The sequence below is a fragment of the Portunus trituberculatus genome, chromosome 42, assembly GCF_017591435.1.
Source record: "Portunus trituberculatus isolate SZX2019 chromosome 42, ASM1759143v1, whole genome shotgun sequence".
NCBI lineage: Eukaryota > Metazoa > Arthropoda > Malacostraca > Decapoda > Portunidae > Portunus > Portunus trituberculatus.
Window position 1 is genome coordinate 11,104,438 of NC_059296.1, and position 19,151 is coordinate 11,123,588.

Sequence of the window (19,151 nt, forward strand, 5' to 3'; positions counted from 1 at the left end):
TGTGTTGTAAGTAAATAGAAAAATCATTGTAACATAAATAACTACTTTTATTATTTAAATCCAACATTAGAATAATAAGAAATAATGTAATTTAGATGTAGTAACAGGCAGTAAGGAGACACTAGGGGGGAGAAATAGGAAACCAATTTATCTTCCATTCGTGAACCAAAAACAAAAAAATTACCGATACCTGGAAGTACTTAATTAAGGTGGCTGGTCAGTGGACAGCGCCCGTGGGTGAAGGATGGGGTTGGGAAGAGGCGAATAGAGAAGAGAGGGAGAGTATAGGGAGACGGGAGAAGGGCCGGGAAGGGAGGGGCAGTGCAAGGGTCACCAATCCAGCACAAGCCCCGCGCTCCCTCGCTTTATGGTGACGCCGTTTATTGTACTCAAGGCTGATAGTGGAGGCGGTTCCTCTCGTGCCGCGCGTGAGACACGTCAGCCTTGCGTTGTTAGTCCGGCGAGGAAAAAGGATGAAAACGACCCACCGTAAGACACATCAGAATCAGACAACCTTCCCCCCTCTTGTAGTACACGGCAGTGGAGGTCATTTAAACGTGTGTAAAGCGCGGCCGTATTACCGTAAGCAGCCATTATGCTCGGCTTTATGGCTTCGCAGAATCAACATAAACACATAAAATTCATACCCTAACCTTGTACCCGAGAACCAAAACCGGCAATTTAACCCTCGCGCCGGAAAAGCATCAAAGCCAACAACCAACTCGCGACTTTCCAGTGAGTGTGTATGTCTCTCTCTCTCTCTCTCTCTCTCTCTCTCTCTCTCTCTCTCTCTCTCTCTCTCTCTCTCTCTGTCAGGAGAGTGAGAGAGTGATTAGTAACAGCAGCACACCGTCACAAACATGCCCTCCCTGCCTTGCCACTCCCCGTTCCGCCCCGCCCCGCTCAGCCCCGCCTGGCCTCACGCCACCCCCATCTAATCAGAGAGGGATGAGCCGACCAGGACACGAGCGCTTTCATTTTACTGCTGCGCGAGTTCATGTAGATAATTCGTACCCAGAAGTTTTCGTGTTTCCCTCTCACTCTCGCTTCACGTCACAGACTCGTCGGCAATAACACCCGCGAGACGAGGCACGGATTTCGGATCCATTTTTGGTTATTTTCTTGCTGGCGTTGCTTGTTTTCCTTGATTTTTTATTACTATTATTTTCTTCTTTCCATCACCGTTTTTTTTTTTCAAGGAATGGTTGGATGAGTTAATTTCTGATTGGGCTTTGTGAAATTACTTATCGACGGACGTTACCTGAGAGTAATTTATCAGGTGCAATTTCAACAAAACACATTTCAGGGCTTAATTTTCCCCATCGGCTAGAAGAAAGAACAAAACTTTAATGAGACTTCATGTGTTTTCTCCGGCGAGGTGTGCGGCGTGTTTGGAGAGAACTGTTGTAGAGCTTTTCCAAAACACAGTGAACGCGCCGCAGATTCGTCATCATGTAAGCTTAAGCTTCTTGTTTAGTCTGAAACTGCTCCTAAATCAAGGATGAGGAGACGCAGTACTGTGAGATGAGGCGTCGGGAGGCTGGCGGCGCGGTGAGTTATTGCTTAATCCCAAAGTCTGCAAACGTTTACTCAGCGTCTGTATGATTCCCGTAATAAAGTAGCGGGGGTCATGTACCTCAAACAAACTGACACTGTAAACAAACTTCCTGCCTCGTGGTGGCGTGGGCGGGTTTGCTCCCTTTGTCTGAGGTAACTTGCGGTCTCGTAACTCTGGGATGATAGCGGCGGCCACGAGGCGGGGAGGGGCAGCCAGGGGGCGAGGCACGTGAGGTTCCAAATATGTTTATCGTGGAATCAAAGGAAGACGAGCAATGGACACACGCAACGAATAGTAATTATACTCGCGCATGAATTGTGCCGCTCAGACTAGAAAAACCCGTTTCCACAGTACCTCCGATGTCGGCCTCAGAACTACAACCACTACTACTGTCTTGACACAGAGTTATCTTACGTAACCTGTACCCGCGACCCTGCTCACCTGGCGATACACTGGGATCTGGCAGGGTCCCCGGGGGAGTCGCGTGTGATATATGTGATGCATAAAACAGGAGGTGGCCCAAACCTCGGCCAGTGTGTGAAACAGTCAAGAACACGGCAGAAAGTAAGTATAAGTACGAATGCTGTTGAGATTACCATATATGATTTTTCTTCTTTTCTCTCTTCTTCGTCCCCATTTATCATCTGCTCCTCTTCCTCATCCTATTCTTCCACCTCATCTTCTCCGTAGTGCCGTCTGCTCGCCTGTCTGTTCCAAGGGAGTGATGGGAGCAGGCAGCGTGGCGGAGAGGGGCATGAAGGGCGGGGCAGCAATGTAAGACAGGACAGAAAAGGACGAGGTGGGGCTGGCTGGGTTGGGAGCAGACAAGTCGAGTCGCGTCTGGGCGGGGTTGAACAAGGCAAAATTGGGGCAGGGCGAGGCTAGGGAGGTGGATAGTGTGGGTAGGACTGTTGGCAGGATAGGGACTGGTTGTAGTGGGGCGGCTTGGCACCGTCCTCTCTCCAGCCAGGACACAGAGCACATTCTCAATCTCGTCTACTCTACACCTCGACTACTTTGAATCGGCTTTCCTTGAAATGACACGGGTTTTTAAGGGTGTTTTTATAGTACTAGAGACAGATTGATGAAACTTTATCAATAATAGGAGAAACACTCTTGAGAACCAGGCTAATCATCCCTATGGCTATGAAAGAGATATGGTGAGAAAACAGAGCGTTTTCAGAATACGGGCCACACACTGAGGGTTAACACTGACCAGGTCGTGATATCAAAGTTTCCCTCTGCCCGCTGATAGTTTTCGTGGCGTAATGAGCAAACTTCGCCTATTCTCGTAAGAATTTAAATCCTTCCGGTGTTGTTATGATCTCTAAAATGCCGATTGTGAGAACTAAAGCACTTTTGAATGTAATTATGAAAGGCGGTAAAAACAAATGGAACTTTTGTGCGCTGCTGCGAGTAAATATTTAGAGTAGGGCGGTGTGTGTGTGTGTGTGTGTGTGTGTGTGTGTGTGTGTGTGTGTGTGTGTGTGTGTGTGTGTGTGTGTGTGTGTGTGTGTGTGTGTGTGTGTGTGTGTGAGAGTTCTATACTTACATAACAAAATTAAATACATATTCCCAGTCCTCCAATCAGATAGACTTGGGACGCAACAATGCTAAAATGAGATCAAGATAAAGCACTGCATTGGAGAGAGACAGAGAGAGAGAGAGAGAGAGAGAGAGAGAGAGAGAGAGAGAGAGAGAGAGAGAGAGAGAGAAGTCAAAAGAAACAGAAAGCTACGTAGAGATAATGGAGGCCGAAAGGGAAGGAAAAATTACATTCTGGTCCTTCCCAGTCCAATTACAAGTTTTGAGTGGCGTGCGAGGCGGCGCTCACGACCCAGGCAAGTGTGAGGCTGAGGCTGATGAATGCACGTGGCTCATTTGTAATTCTTTTAGCTGTGAAGCTTTACACTGAGTCGTGGCATTAATAGTGGTGGTGGTGGTGGTGGTATAGTAGTGCGGTGGTGATAGCAACAGCAAAAACGATAGACAGAGTTGTAATTTGTGGGCAACTATTCAGTCTTGCCTCAGAAGCTCAAGTCTCGCAGTGAATGAGGTAAATTTTTCTTCAGGTCATTGATCATGGCGATAACCAGCAGCAGGGGGTAGTCGCTTCTCGGGTTTCCACTAGAAGGCCGACCTTCAGGCTGTTATGACGCGTCTGTCGCGATGTGATCCTCAGACGCACTCCCAGACCCTACATGTCGCTGAGAGGAAGCAGCAGTCGTCCATCCCTCAGCTCAGGTGACATTCCCGTACACGTGCCGAAATCCATCATCTCTACGTCGATTTCGTAACAAGTGGCGTCAAGGGCCTGGCCTGAGCGGGTGGCCAGACCACAGTCTATTAGACAGAAGGTCGGGTTAGTGGCGAACCTGACACTGACGTTGTTACTCTTGACGTCATTGTGGATAACGGAGCTTTCATGAATCCCACAGCTGTTGGGTGTTGGGTGGATTCGCATGATGGGATTAAACAACAACTACACTGAATTTCTCTATCTTGAAAATTGACATATTCTCCTGCGTACGTGAGGATGAAGACGATTAGGCTGCAGGCTAAATGTACTCATCCTTAATACATCCGGAGCCGTCTAACTCCGCCAGCAGACAAGTCTTTCGGAAGATCAGTACTGGAGGCTTTGATTTCACTCTCAGTCTTAGATACAAAAGAATACGTTTATCTTTCATGAACTCATAACACAACACAAGAAAGACACACGAATTGCAAGATTAACCTTACACGAGCAAACGCTTAACCTTTTGTGTGCAATGACTCGTGGTCATTTATGGCATCGTAAAATACTGATACCAGGAAATGTTTACTGTTCTCCGTTTAAAGACATACAGAGCGGAATATTAAAAATTACTCATGAATTGTAGTTCTTTTATTTAGGCAGCACACCAACTGAGTTCACTGTATTCGTAAATTAAACTATTCCTGTATTCCTGTATGCAAACCAATCTGTAATGGAGATGGAGGAGGAGACGGCAGGAGGGACAACAAGGCGAGGGAATAGGCAGGCGGTGGAGATTGGGTAATTAGTACACCTGGACAAGCCAACAGTTCTCAGGTAGGTCTGGTCGCGTTTGTATGCTCTGAGGGGCTGTGATCACCTGGCCTTACCTGGGCACCGGCAGCCACATCCGTAAGGCTCACCTGACAAATCGAATATGTTGAGAACGAATATCAATATCACAGATCTTTACTGTGTGTGTGTGTGTGTGTGTGTGTGTGTGTGTGTGTGTGTGTGTGTGTGTGTGTGTGTGTGTGTGTGTGTGTGTGTAAGGTGTAGATTATTTTATCCTTCTTTCCATCATTCGGAGTAGATTGCGACGTGAGAGAATAGATAACGAGCGACATGGGACAGTCAAGAAGACGCTAAGATAAATGTGATGCCAACAAGCCCATTTGGCAGTGATTTATGCCGCGACTACAAATCCTCCCGTTGATGAGTAATGGTTGATTAGAGCGGCATAACTCATTCCGCCGCTGCGACCCCGCCACTGTTGGATTATGGTCGCTGCTGCTGCTGCTGCTGCCGATGCTAGTGTTTGTAAAGTAGTAGTAGTAATAGTAGTAGTAGTAGTAGTAGTAGTAGTAGTAATAAAAGTAATAGTAATAGTAGAAGTAGTAGTAGTAGTGGTGGATATCCTAAGGTAAAGTGATTAGGTGATAATGTTACCACCTTTTCATACATTTAATTTCTATACTCGCTTGCCATCGCCATCTCATTACCATTTATTTACTTGTCATGTCCTTACTTGTCTCATTAATGACGGTGGGAAGCTCCACCAATACCCAGCCTGACCTGCACCGCCTCAAGACTGACGCAGACAGGGTTGGCGACGCTCAGACGACCACGAAAAATTGGTATTCCTCTTTGCTAATAGCGATTCCTCTTCTCTCAGAGGCTGCAGTCCCCTCGTACCCTCCCTTCCTCCTTCACTCCACCGATTCTGAAGCTTAACGATGCTTGAAAGTCACACAGGTCTTCCGGTAAACCTTTTTTCTTTTTTTAACGAGATGGAGAGAAAGAACCGCTGCGTTAACATAATTGCTTCTTCTCATCCTTGTGTCTTTCGCCGCCCTTGTATTCTCCTCCCCGATGCACCCTCCCTCGCCTCGCCTCGCCTTGCCTTGCCCTGCCTTGCCTTGCCTTGTCTTGCCTTGCCTTGCCTTACCTCGCCTCGCCTCGCCTCGCCTCACCTCGCCTCGCCTCGCCTCGCCGGGCTGAAAAGGGTCAAGTCCTGGTTTATAATGGTGGCGCTGGCCTGCAGGTGTGGCGGTGCATGTACATGAGGAAGGAAGATCCGAGAGAGACCCAGCGGGGGAACAGCGGTGAGAGAGTGAGAGGCTGAGAATTGGGGAAAGAATACAGACTGAAGGAAGAAACAAGATAAAAGAAGAAAGAAATGCTGAAAAGTGGGGAAAGAACACAAACTAAAGCAGGAAAGGAGAAAAGGAAGAAAAGAGCTGAGAAGTGGAGAACAAAACACAAAGTGAAAGAAACAAGAAAGAAAGAGAGAGAGAGAGAGAGAGAGAGAGAGAGAGAGAGAGAGAGAGAGAGAGAGAGACGAGCGGGGATTCACAAAACTATATTCTCTGGGCAGTATTATCAAACCTGCTTGTTCCCTAATGAGTGTTTGCCTCGCTCTAAGAACCTGTCGTGGGTAGTTAAGGAACCGTGCTGAGTATTTGCACAGAAGCACTTCCCGGGGAGACTCAGAACCTGGAGGACTCACGATACTGCATGACTCCCACTGCTACTATTTGCTGGCGGGGTTGTGGTGGTGGTGGTGGTGATGGTGGTGGCAGTGGAGATGATAGTAGTGGTGGTGGTCGTTGTCCTTGCTTGAAATGCTTCTTCTCCACTCTTTTTATCACCTCTTGATTCTCTCTTCTCCTTCTGCCTCTTTACATCCTCTTCTCCTACTTCTCTTACTTCTTCTTCCTCCTTCTCCTCCTCCTCTTCCTACTGCCGTGGTCATGCACCACTGGTTGTTCTTGCTGTTATGTGTGAGGTAGAGGTTGCAAGCGAGAGGCCAAATGCATGTCAGTGTTAAGCGTTATAGTGTGTGTGTGTGTGTGTGTGTGTGTGTGTGTGTGTGTGTGTGTGTGTGTGTGTGTGTGTGTGTGTGTGTTTCTCTACAACCACTATCTTCGTGTCTGCAGGCAGTCGAATGGAAAAAGAAGAGTTTAATTACTTTTACGAACAGTCTCGGGAAAGGAAAGGACAGGAGAAGGTGGAAAGACAAAAAGAAGGAAAAGAAAAAGGGAGAGAGAAGAGATCGAAGAAAAGATAAAGAGAAAAAGAAAGGATTATTTTACAAAATTTTATACTCGCTACCAAGTGTTATCAAATTTGCTGTTCCCACTATTTTTTTCCTCCTTTCTTTCATATGTCCTTGTCTTTAACCTTGGCATATTTTTTTGTTATATTAGAAAGACAAACACTTGAAGACAGCACGCATGCAGCCCAACACGCACCTCCACTTACTCCTTTATTCCCCTCACCTACAGAAACTATTAGGTATACACTTTATGAATGACGTAAAACTTAAGTAAAATAACTTAGTATTAGTATCTAATTTACAAAGCCAGTGACCTTTTGTTGCCGCTAATGTCATGTAGATCACCTTGCACCTTGAAAGCAGCGGCTGGCGGGACGTGCAATGGGAGGAGCTTGAACATAGCAGCGGGAGGGTGAAGATGCGAGGCTGCGAGGCTGAGGCTGGTGTGAGTGTCTGGTGCAGCTAAAAAAAAAAGTGTCAGAAAGGTGTGGGGAGCTGGAGTTAAGGGAGAGTAGGAGAGGGTGCTGGAGAAATGCTTGTAGCGAGACGGGTAGTGAGAGGAGGACTGCTCCCTAGAGGACAAGGAGGAGGAAGAGGGCGGTGAAGCGTTACGGGGCAGCAGGATGAGAGGAAGGAAGCGCCGTCGTGCCTGCGTGTTGCTAGGAGCTACCAAACGCTGCTTTAAACACACCCAAGCAATAACAACACGGAACTCTGCAATAACGCTCAACAGGGAATAGGCTGAACATTTTTGCCAAACATTTACGCGAGGGGAGAGCAAACGTGTTATTGTATTAAGGCTTTTTATACATTTTTTTCCCCTCCTTTAACCACGTGAGCCTGGTATTAGTGCCGTGACGTGCATGCGTGTGTCCCCAGCGCTGCTATTGTGTGGGTGTAGTAGCGGCGAAGACCACGACGGCGGGAGGTAATTTTATAGCCTTGTGGCGACGAGATGGCATGCGAGGCGCGGTGTTGGGGGAAAAAGTAATTGTAATTGACCTGCTTATCGTGGATCATCAGGTCTTATTGAGTTTTTTAGGAGCAAGGAAGGGGTAGGAGTGTTCGTGTGTAAACTTGCCCAACCAGAGGATGGAGTCACGCCAACCCCGAACCCCTGCAGGAATGACTTCATGGCTGTGTTTGATTCCTTTTTTTTTCCTCCTCTTCCTTCTTCTCCTCTTCCTCCTCCTCTTGGCATCACTATACAGTTCTTATAGTAAATTACTCAATAATAAATTTACAGTAATCATAGGATGGAAAATAACATAATCGAGACAGACTGCTTTACAAGAAACCATGACGGATCATTTAACAGAACAGACCCATCTGCTCCACTCTCTCAGAGCCCTTCAGTAGAGAGAATTGCAGGGAGGAAGGGGAATTACCACCTGAGGGCACCCTGAGAACAAGCTGGAGGACAGGCTGCCCCACGAGGCGTGCTAGAAAATGTAAATGAACGAGGTGGACGGCGAAGGACGACTGGAGGTGCGGGTCACTCAGAGGAGGCTTGTTCATAATGGGAGGATGGAGCACATTGCGGCCACAAGGAGTCAGCCACTCGATTAATGCTGGACACGTGACCTGGCAACACAACCCATTATATTGGGGGAACACTCGTAAAGAAAAAAAAATGTTGGAAAAAAAACGTGGAAATTTATGACTAGCTCCTTACCCTCCATCTCGAGGTTTGTGAGGAAGAGGGGGAGGAGGAGGAGCAGGAGGAATTACGAGAAGGAAGATTAGGATGGACTTACTTTACAGAGGTTAGGAGGACAGGACACGACAAGGACACACCAGTGGCCAGAACTCATGTCAGTGTGCAGCATCAGCCTTATCCTTCCTTCCCATCCTCGCCCTTAGTCCTACCTCGTTCCTTTTCCAGTCTACCTCTTCTCTCCCTTTCTCTCTCCCTTCTCTCCACCCATCGCCTCCCTATCCCCTCTGAGTAGAACATAACCCTTCCTTGTAACACGTGACCTGAGACTCATATTAAACAGAGGGTCACCATTAAGCAAAACGACGAGACATATTTCTCAAGTTTTCACGCCGAGGTTTAATTAAAGCGACTCACTAATTGGTCTGTTGTGGCGACGACTCCCGCTTTTCTTCTTTTTCCCGTGTAAGATTCTGGATCGCGGGAATTACACGCTTTCCTGACCACAGTATAATGCGGTATTCTCTTATTTGCTTTTCATATTCTATGTATAATATTTCTTTTACAGATAATTGTTTTAGTAGTTATTTGTAATTTATATATTCTCCTTTTTTTACTATTACTCATTTTTTTCGTGTTAAAATCAGAAAATTATTACATTGTCTCCGCTATTTTTTTTTTTTTTCTAGACTTTTATTTATTTAGTGACCATATCTAATTTTTTTTCTCGTCACAGTTATGTCACTGACCCGAATCGCACTAAGGACATGAAGTAAGTACCAACTGATATCTTTTTTTTTTCATTTATCTCCCTCACCAATCATCCAATCACCGTATCAGTCGTGTCTCTTATCACTCATTACTTCCTGTCACACTTGCTACAGTGAATTGACGATCTATGGCAATTGTAAGCTAAGATTTAGGCCTGATTTGAAGGTTAACAAGTGCCACACACATATCACATTGCATCACAACATTTGGTGGCAGCGATAGGATAGACTCTCTTCGAAATCATTAATAACGAGAACAACTACTGGTGTCACTCCTGCTTCTTCATCTTTTGTCTTCTTTTCTGTTTTTAGTTGAAGTTCACACATTCATCCCGTCCCCTCCCATTATTGTCGTCACAGTTTGGCTAGCTCTCCCCCCTCTCTCTCCCCATCTTCCTTTCACAGCAGGACCATGGAGCACCTCATTATCTGCATTGTCCACCCCTCCCTCCGCTCACTCTGCCCCCCTCACCTTGTAATCTATGGGTGAAGTGTAATTGCCTCTAATCGCTGTAATTAGCCTCGAGCCTCGTTTAATCCCCGCCTTCTCGACCATCCGTCATCCTTAGAAACTGTGGAATTATGGCCCGCCCTCAAATAAGTGGCCCCTTCACTGTCCTCTACATGGCGTGGTTGTAGGGAGGTAAGGAAGAAATATTAGATGGTGTGGTATGGTGGTAATACTGGTGTGTCTCTGCATGTGTGGCGTTGCTAGGTGATGGTGTGTCCTAGTGGTAATAACGGCAAGAGTTGGGTATAATACGAAATGTTGCTTTGATGTTTTACTTCATAGGAGATATACGTCGCTGATTATTCGGGGATGAAATGTTGTGATGTGTAGTGCGTTATAGAACCGAGTCACAAATACGGGTGAGATAGATGAACGGATGTGTGCGTCTGAGTATCACCAGGTATTGAACTTTGAGGTGAGTAGATTATAGAAAAATACTTATAATTTTCGTAATTGATTAAAATAGTAGTACTGTACTGGAACCCGCATACGATAATGAAGCGGTGGTGAAGTAGTGATGTTTGAGATATTGATAGTAATGATAACTAGTAGTAATGAGAAATGCTGAAAAACTTTTATTAGTGTACTATGAGAAAGGGATTAGATGAAAGTTAGAGACGCAAGAGAGTCAAACTGTAGGTAGGTGTTGTGGAAATGGTGACCCACTTGTACTGGCGGGACACTCAAGGTTCCCCGAAATCCACTTGAGCCTCAACGATCATTATGGCTTGGTTTGTAAACAGTCGCCTACCTTGAGTGGCTACTTAGAGACCCACTAACTCTCTGCTTCCTCTCATAGCTTCCCTTTAGATCAGTTTGTCAGTTGCTAAAGTCGAACCATTATATGTTGTCAGTGTAAAAAATCTTCTTGCGGCCTTAACATTACATAAGAGTGCAGTGAATTTGCAGAAAAGCCACTCAGTGCACTCAAGACACAAGCTCTTATTCGCTTAATGCTATCTCTCATCCACAAATCTCTATAACCTTCTCTTAAAATTTTCGGTCTTACTCGGACTTACTGCCAAGCCTGTTCCACTCATCCACTACCTTGTTTGTGAGTCAGATTCCTCCTTCTGATTTCTTAAGCCTATGTTATCTTGCATTAACCCATTGTTACGAGTAATGACCTGATATTTTATTATAAGAGGTTGTGTTAGATTGTCACTCTTGTCAAATCATGTTGCCCATGTTAAGACCTCAATCAGAATGCACCGCACCCTTCATCTTCATGCGAGGAATATAAATGAAGGTATTTTGGCCACTCCTTGTATGGTAAATCTTGCTGTCTGGATATTTTTTCCCAATCCTTCTTTGTGCTGACGAACAAATTTATATCATCCTATAATAAAAGAGCACAACTGTCCAGTATAATCAAGATGCAGGCTGACAAGGGCCAAATATAGCCTCTGGATAAGCTTAGCGCCTCTGTTACTCGTCGAGAAGTGCAGACTAATGCTTTGTTGCCGCGATTCTCAGCAGTGACAGTATTTACTTGGGTCAGTGATCTCAAGTTATTATGCACTTCTCTCAAATTTGTTATGGTTTGACCTGAGTATAAAGGTTGGTGATAATTAAGGCTTTATTGTTGGATGGATTGGTTATCCTTGCATTAAGTATATTAAATTTGCCAATGTTTAACTTCATCTTTCGCTGCTATATGTAGTTTGACCTGTGTACAGAGCTTGATGATCATTAAGGTTATATTGTTGGATGCTTTGATTTTCCTTACGTTAAGTATATTAAGTGTGTAAATATTCAACTGTATATGCCATTGTTATAACTTCAACACCATGACTGGATCTAATTAGCAAACTTCTTTTGCTTGTCGTCTGCAAATTAGCCAGTGTCACCACCTATCTCTGAATGCGCATCAGTGGCATGACTAGATGATAATAGTCTTAATATGGAGTCCTGATTTACACCGCTCATGGCACAACTACACTCAAGTTCATCACTATTGACTTCTTGAACGCTCTGTACACATAAAGTACTTCCTGAAATGGATAACACACAAACCAATACAGAAAGAGTGAAATAGATCAAAATAAAGAAAAAAAATATTTGCCATGAATTGAAAGATAGAAAAAAATTAAACTAGGTAAGTACGCAATTGCATCAACTTAATATTTTTTTCAGTGCCTTTGTTAATGTGATAGTGTCGATGGTTTTACTGAAATAGAAGTATATATGTATTTAAGAACATTAGTATAGCTATACTCACACTCACTAAATTAAGCATTTTCTCTCTATCTTAAGTCTTCCACGCTGCCAAAAGTCTCTTTACGATGGCTGATAACTTACACTCTCTTTAACGAACCACAGTGATTTAAAATTAAAAGGAAATGCTAAATGCAGAGTGGAAGAAAATGCAATAAGTTCATTGATTTTTGTCCAATAATATGCATGATATATTTTTCCGATTAATACCTCCTCGGATATTAAAGAGGACTAAAGGATGAATATAGACATGATCTTCTGGTTTGTGTGTGTAAACTTTTGGTTCACTTATGATTTGAGAAAATGTTTTATTCTGATGGGCTCTTTATATTTTGTAGTAAGTCCGTGCTAGATTAATTGGGAGATAGTTATTCATTAGATTAATTAGTCTTCTATTCGCCTTCTTATCGTGTCGATCTGTCGCCACAACCAAGACAGCATTCCACTATCTCCTGACTATCTAAACGTGTCCGCAAGAGGCTCACTAATTGAAGACTGTGCATTGAAGACACACACACACACACACACACACACACACACACACACACACACACACACACACACACACACACACACACACACACACACTAATCAGAGTACGCTGCTTGTAAATCAAGTTTTTTTTTTTTATACAAGCTATTACTAATAGTGAACTTTTATCGTTATTGTTATTATTATTATTGTTATTATTATTATTATTAGTAGTAGTAGTAGTAGTAGTAGTAGTAGTAGTAGTAGTAGTACTATTATTAGTATCATTATGTTTATTATTTTCTTTACTATTTTATATACTTTATATCATCATCACTCCGAACACCATTACCACTACCTTCTCTACACCACCTTTGTCACCACCAACCCTCTATACCACTGCACCACCACCACCATCATTTTCGCTGCCACCACCACCACCGCCACCACCACCACCACCACCACCACCACCACCACCACCACCACCACCACCACCACCACCACCACCACCACCACCACCACCACCACCACCACCACCACCACCACCACCCTCACAGCCTCAGCCTCAGTTCCAAACCAATTAAACTCGCACGGAATCACGTTTAACGCTTCTAACGCAATTACCCGGAGCGACACACAAAGGTGGGAGGCTCCCCGGGAACCCATTACGCCCGTGGGCAATAATACTCCTCCCCAGGGCCGCCGTAGACCCCATCCCATGCCCCCTGAACACCCGAGGGGGACGTTGAAGGCAAAGAAAGGAGAACTGTTTAAGGTATCCACTTGCACAGTTGTATTCAGAAGTCAAGTAGCCTTTCGTACTCATTTCCACTGTGTTTGTGTTTTCTCTTAGTTGTTATTCTGATACGTTGACAATTTCTAGAAGTCTTATTGGTTTATGCGAGATCGGCGGTGAAGGCAAAGAAGGGAACATTTTAAGTGTTTTCTTGTAGAGTTGTATTAACCCATTCAGTACCATGACACGTTTTCATATTCCTTCTGGTTACTGTTTGGTGATTTTATGCAGCTTCAGAAACTCGTGCAGGGTGAGTAAAATAGTGAAGACTGTAGCCATTAATCTTCTGACCTCCATAGACCCTTTGTAATGCCAATAAAATTTTCTAATCACACTCAAAACTCAAGGTAAAAATGCATCCCATTAATGAAGGAGGCTAAGATTTCAAGTAGCTTTCTGTACTTACTCCCACTGTGTTATACGTTTTCTTTTAATTATTACCTCTTCGATTTGCTCCCATCCTATTTATAAATCATGGGAAATCAAGAACTCTTACAGTATTTAAGAGTGACAGAAGATTTTTAATACAATGTAAGTCAGTGTAGTGTGTGTTCATCTGCACCTCGGCCTCGAATTGAACTGATGAAATAAACTTTACGTAACTTAGATAAACGTAACTCGACTCAATTAATACTCATATGTAGCCCCATCCCGGCACGTCTCGACCACCACCCCTTGTGTTTAATGTCCAAAGTTTCCCTAAGGCTAGTTGAGGTGTACGTTGAGCCGAAGGGTGACTTGTACTAAAGGTTACACTGCAGCCTCCATTCTGATGCATCCTTCTCCTCATCCTATCCATTTTTTTCATCCTTCTCTCTTCATCCTTAGTATATTTCTTCCTCCTCCTCTTCTTCCTTCCATAACCTTCCCAATACATCCCTTTCTTTACACCTGTACTCTCCTGCATATTTTCCTTTTCCTTTCTCAGTTACATCTTCTTTGTGTTTTTTTTCCTCATTTCTTTTTTTTACCTCCTGCCTCCTTTATTACCGTCTATAGCTTTCTACTGCTTTCTGTCTCTCCATTTTCAGTTCTTCCTTTTTTATTTTTTTTTCTTCTGTTTCTTTGTTCATATATCTGTTCTCTCCCATACATCCATTTATTTGTTCTCCTATCTGTCCATCTCCCCTCCTTCCTTCCTTCTTTCATCCATCCTTTCGGCTTTATCAACATCCGACGCATCTTTCCTTCCTTTCCTCCGCCTCCTCCATTTTTCTCTCCGTCCCTTCCTTCCTACATGTGCCTCCTCTGTCTTTTATTTTTTCTTCCTCCCTCTCAAACAAGGAAGGTAGACTCTCTCTCTCTCTCTCTCTCTCTCTCTCTCTCTCTCTCTCTCTCTCTCTCTCTCTCTCTCTCTCTCTCTCTCTCTCTCTCTCTCTCTCTCTCTCTCTCTCTCTCTCTCTCTCTCTCTCTCTCTCTCTCTCTCTTACGCCGCACAAGTCACGCCCGTTATTAGTGTGATCGCCTGCTGGGTTTCTCTCTGGATTAGGAGGTTTGCATTCGTTTCAGACCAGTGACCAGAGACTCAGACCCAATTAATTACTTTTGCCTACTCCAAGGATTCGTTGTTCTGTAGCTCACTTATGCACACTCTCTCGCTTTCTCTTCCTCTATGTGTGTGTGTGTGTGTGTGTGTGTGTGTGTGTGTGTGTGTGTGTGTGTGTGTGAGAGAGAGAGAGAGAGAGAGAGAGAGAAAGACTAATGAAAAAGGGACGAGGCTTGTCAAAAACAGTTGGATTTCTCGATAGAAAAAAAAAATGTTTCACAAATATAACCTTGTCTACACACATACACGTATCGACATGTGTCCCTACGTGTAAAAAAAAATAAATGAATAACAGCATACACACACACACACACACACACACACACACACACACACACACACACACACACACACACACACACACACACACACACACACACACACACACACACACACACACACACACACACACGTAAATAATGTTCGTCATGTACATATTTCCCCCATAAACCCAGACGTCCCTCCATCATAAAAACCGTCAAGAACTGTACTCGCAAAATATTATATAAAGCCTCTCCAAGACACCCCTTCCCATTACCCTCCCCCTCCTCACCCCCTGCAAGCCGCCTCTCCCCGACCTTTCCTGACCCCCGCCCCTGCCCGCCCCACCCCTTCGGCCACTCGTAACTTCGTCGCCTTGCCCTTTCTCTTCCCTGAGGTCATCGTCGCCTTATATGACACAGTACTTGCATATGCCCTTTTTTTATGTCCTTTTCTGTGTGTGTGTGTGTGTGTGTGTGTGTGTGTGTGTGTGTGTGTGTGTGTGTGTGTGTGTGTGTCTTTCTCATCAGCCGGGAAGTAAAAATGTTCTTCAAGTGGCGTTTCTTTTCTCGTCACTGTCTTCCTAGAAAAGTGTGCGGGTCACATGGTCACATCCACACATCCACCCGCCTTCACCTCCACCCAGATGTCGGTAACTCCTCCTCCCTTCTATCCATTTCCCAGTCGCTGCCTCCTCCACGCACCGCCGCTACATGCAGACACAGGCTTAGCAGAGATAGAGGCGAGGACACGGGAGAATAGTAGTAGTAGTCTGTAGTGGTCTTGTATGGTTGGCTTATGTTTTGTTTGTGTGAGTCATGTGCTTGTGGTGAACTATTTATGGCTGTGGTGGTGGTGGTGGTGGTGGTGGTGGTGAAAGCTGACTGTATTTCTACCTTGATGTGGGACTTGTTATATGAAATCCTTTTTTTTTTTTAGTTTGTTCCTCAGTTTTTTTTTTTTTTAATGATGAGAAGTTTACGATGTTCTTCTTTCACATTTAAGTTGCTAAAATTCCTCTTCAGTTTCTCATCCACTAGCGTTACATATACGTCACTTTGATCCGACTAACATTGATTCTACGGAGGTATAAAATCGCCAGTAGTAACAAATATGCGCCAAAAAGTACGGGTACATACATAGCAAGAGGATTAATTAAAGTAGCATCCCTAGAGAGAGAGAGAGAGAGAGAGAGAGAGAGAGAGAGAGAGACTGAGCAAAAAAAAAAAGATGGATGCACAATCTAATATCACGAGGGACTTTGGAGTAAAAAGAAAAACGGGCTTGGGAAGAATGATGGAAAATTGCGACTCTTATGAAATGGGCTTCGTCTGGGCTTTGATGGCTTGGCTGGCGGGAAAAGTACTGCCTGTATAGTGGAGCGAGGCGATGGAGGTCGGATGAGGACGTCAGGATAATAGTGGTGTCGGTGGTGAAAAGGATGACGGGGAATGGTGGCTATGGTGGAACAGAATGGGCGTTATACGTTTTATGATAGCAAGACTGTGTGCGTGTGTGTCTGTGGAGTATGGTAGTAGAAGGGTGTGATGATGTTTGCTGGGTTGTGTCGGTGTCTGGTATGGTTGTATGAAGGATGTTAGTGTGTGTAGGGTTGGATGGTGTTATGTGGTGGTGGTAGTTTGCTGCGGTAGATGCCTGGGATGTCTTGGTGGATCATGTTAGTGTGTATCTGTGGTGAAAGATGTGGTGGTGAGGCTGTGGTGAGGAGGTGTGCTAGATGGGCTGTGCTAGTTTGGTTTTGTTAAAGGATGTTGAACTGTGCTGAATAAATAATCGTTGTTTGTAGGTTTTAATGGTAGAATTCATATGGAAGACATATGTTGACTGCTCAGATATAGATTCATTAACAAAATGTCCATCACACACACACACACACACACACACACACACACACACACACACACACACACACTGTAATATAGAGCTTAAAGTTGCCCAGCTGGAAAGAAAAAAATATCAAAACATTAATAAAAAAACACACGCACATGCACGCCTCCTGACATTTCATCGTTATGCACAATATAACAAAAAAATAAAGGAATAAAAAAAGGAAAAGAATGGATAAAATGATAAAATAGAATTCAGAGTTGGACAGTTGCCCCAGTTTTCTTCCATGCCAAGGCGCCCCAGCAGCCGTCCCTCACCACGCGCCGCATTAGTCACTACCCATACATCCCTACTGTCACGGGAGACTCAGCATTACCATTCTATTATAACCACATTATCATATCACTATAGTATTGGACTGCCGGAGATAAGGACAACTGCTGGAGGAGCCTTTCGTCTTCTTTTCTGTTTTATGTTGCTATTTTTTATTTGTCTATTGTTTACTCTTTATTGTAGGAACCTGTGTCTTCCTTCTTTTTATTTATTATACTCGTTATTCAAATTTTATTCTTTATTGACTATGCTTTACTATTCAACATTTATTTTTTTTTTATTTCCCTCGCGAGATTCCTAAAAAAAATTGCTGCAGGTTTCTAACTTTCTTTAAACTTCTTTGTATTTTCTCGTCTCTATAAATGAGAACAAAAAGATCAGGTCTTTCTACCTTTCAGTGTCACACAAACCACGCTAGCATGTAATGTGTAGTATTTGCAAACACACGTCATCCCATTATTGCATCATTAGCAAAAGAACGTAATTGGTTCCCAAACAGAGTGACAGATGACGCAAATAAACTCAGTAATCAGGTTGGAAGTGCCGTGTCATTAAGGAGCTTTTAATATTTCAAGGTTGAATGGATATAGATGGGAGGTGGATAGAGGAAGACACGTGTGCTATATACAGGGACTGCCACGTGTACAGTACGTATGGTCCATCCTTCATAATTTTTATATTTTTTTCCCCTTCTTGTCTTAAAATTACTCGGGAAATTTATATAACAAGGATCAACTTTCATTTATACCCATCAATTTTTGTGTCAACGCGAGTATATCTATGCATCAAGAGAGAGAGAGAGACAGAGAGAGAGATCCCTGCCCCTAGCAACAGCCTGTAATAAAAAAAAAAGTTTCTGTTTTTGTAGAGGGTGGCAGGTCCGCATACAATAGACTATAGTGCACCTAATTGGTAGCCCTCCCTTCCCTCCCTCCCCTCCCCTTCCCTCTCCCTTCCTTCCAATTCTCTCCTCCCCTCCCTCTCTTCTTTCTCTCCAAGCCTCCATTCTCCTCCCTTCCTCTCTTTTTCTCCCTCCCTTCTCTGTTTCCTTTCCTTCTTGACACACACACACACTCTCTCTCTCTCTCTCTCTCTCTCTCTCTCTCTCTCTCTCTCTCTCTGCCCGATTCTCATTTTTATTTCATCCTAAAATCTTTCTTTACGTCGCGAGGATTAAAGAAATATTTTGTCGCAAAGTGTATTTTCAGTCACAATTTCCGTGTTTTCTAGTTTTGGATCCTGCTTGCCTCTTTTTTTTTCTTCTTTTTATCCTGTAAAGTTTATCCCCTTACTTTCTTTTTGCCAAATTCCACACCTGCATTGCTCTCTCTCTCTCTCTCTCTCTCTCTCTCTCTCTCTCTCTCTCTCTCTCTCTCTCTCTCTCTCGTCTCTCGTCTCTCCCTCTCCCTCTCCCTCTCTTCCCTTCCGTGCAGGCAAACCAACACCCATCACAACAATACTAAAAAAAATAGGACAACGAATTAAGGAAAAATAATAGTTACCCTGAAAACTTTCTCTGGCGGAAGACAAAAAACGGGCTTCGGGTAGACAACATCAACAAAGGGAATGGGACACAAAGATGGAGTGAGTTGAATTTTTTTTTTTTTTTTCTCGCTCTTTCTTTCTAGTGGCTGGTTTTTTTTCTTTCATCTTTGACCTTTTTTTTTTTTTGAGTTTTGGTGTGAGGAAACGTGTTATTTGTTTTCTTTCTTCTTCGGCCTGTCCTTCACTTTAACTGACGGCCTTACTGTTTAAGATTTCGGGACTTTAAAATGAAGGAGAATTACCAGACACTACAGAAAAAAACGTACAAAAATTTATGTTTAGTAAGGGAAGCTACAATCATTCCTTAAACCTAAGTCCTTGTACACAAAAAAAAAAATGATGAA

The 19,151-nt window shown here is 43.8% G+C and overlaps 1 protein-coding gene across 3 annotated transcripts in view; it reads left to right on the forward strand.

The window, feature by feature from the left end:
* The window catches only part of LOC123517520, a 328,170-nt gene that overhangs the window by 184,215 nt on the left and 124,804 nt on the right, over window positions 1-19,151 (forward strand). For 2 of the 3 annotated variants that reach the window (XM_045277656.1, XM_045277653.1), the window contains exon 5: window positions 9,246-9,281. The exons of the other annotated variant lie outside the window; for it this stretch is intronic. In XM_045277656.1, coding sequence (XP_045133591.1) covers window positions 9,246-9,281 — 36 coding nt within the window. The remainder of the gene's footprint in view (window positions 1-9,245; window positions 9,282-19,151) is intronic. 3 annotated transcript variants of the gene reach the window in all.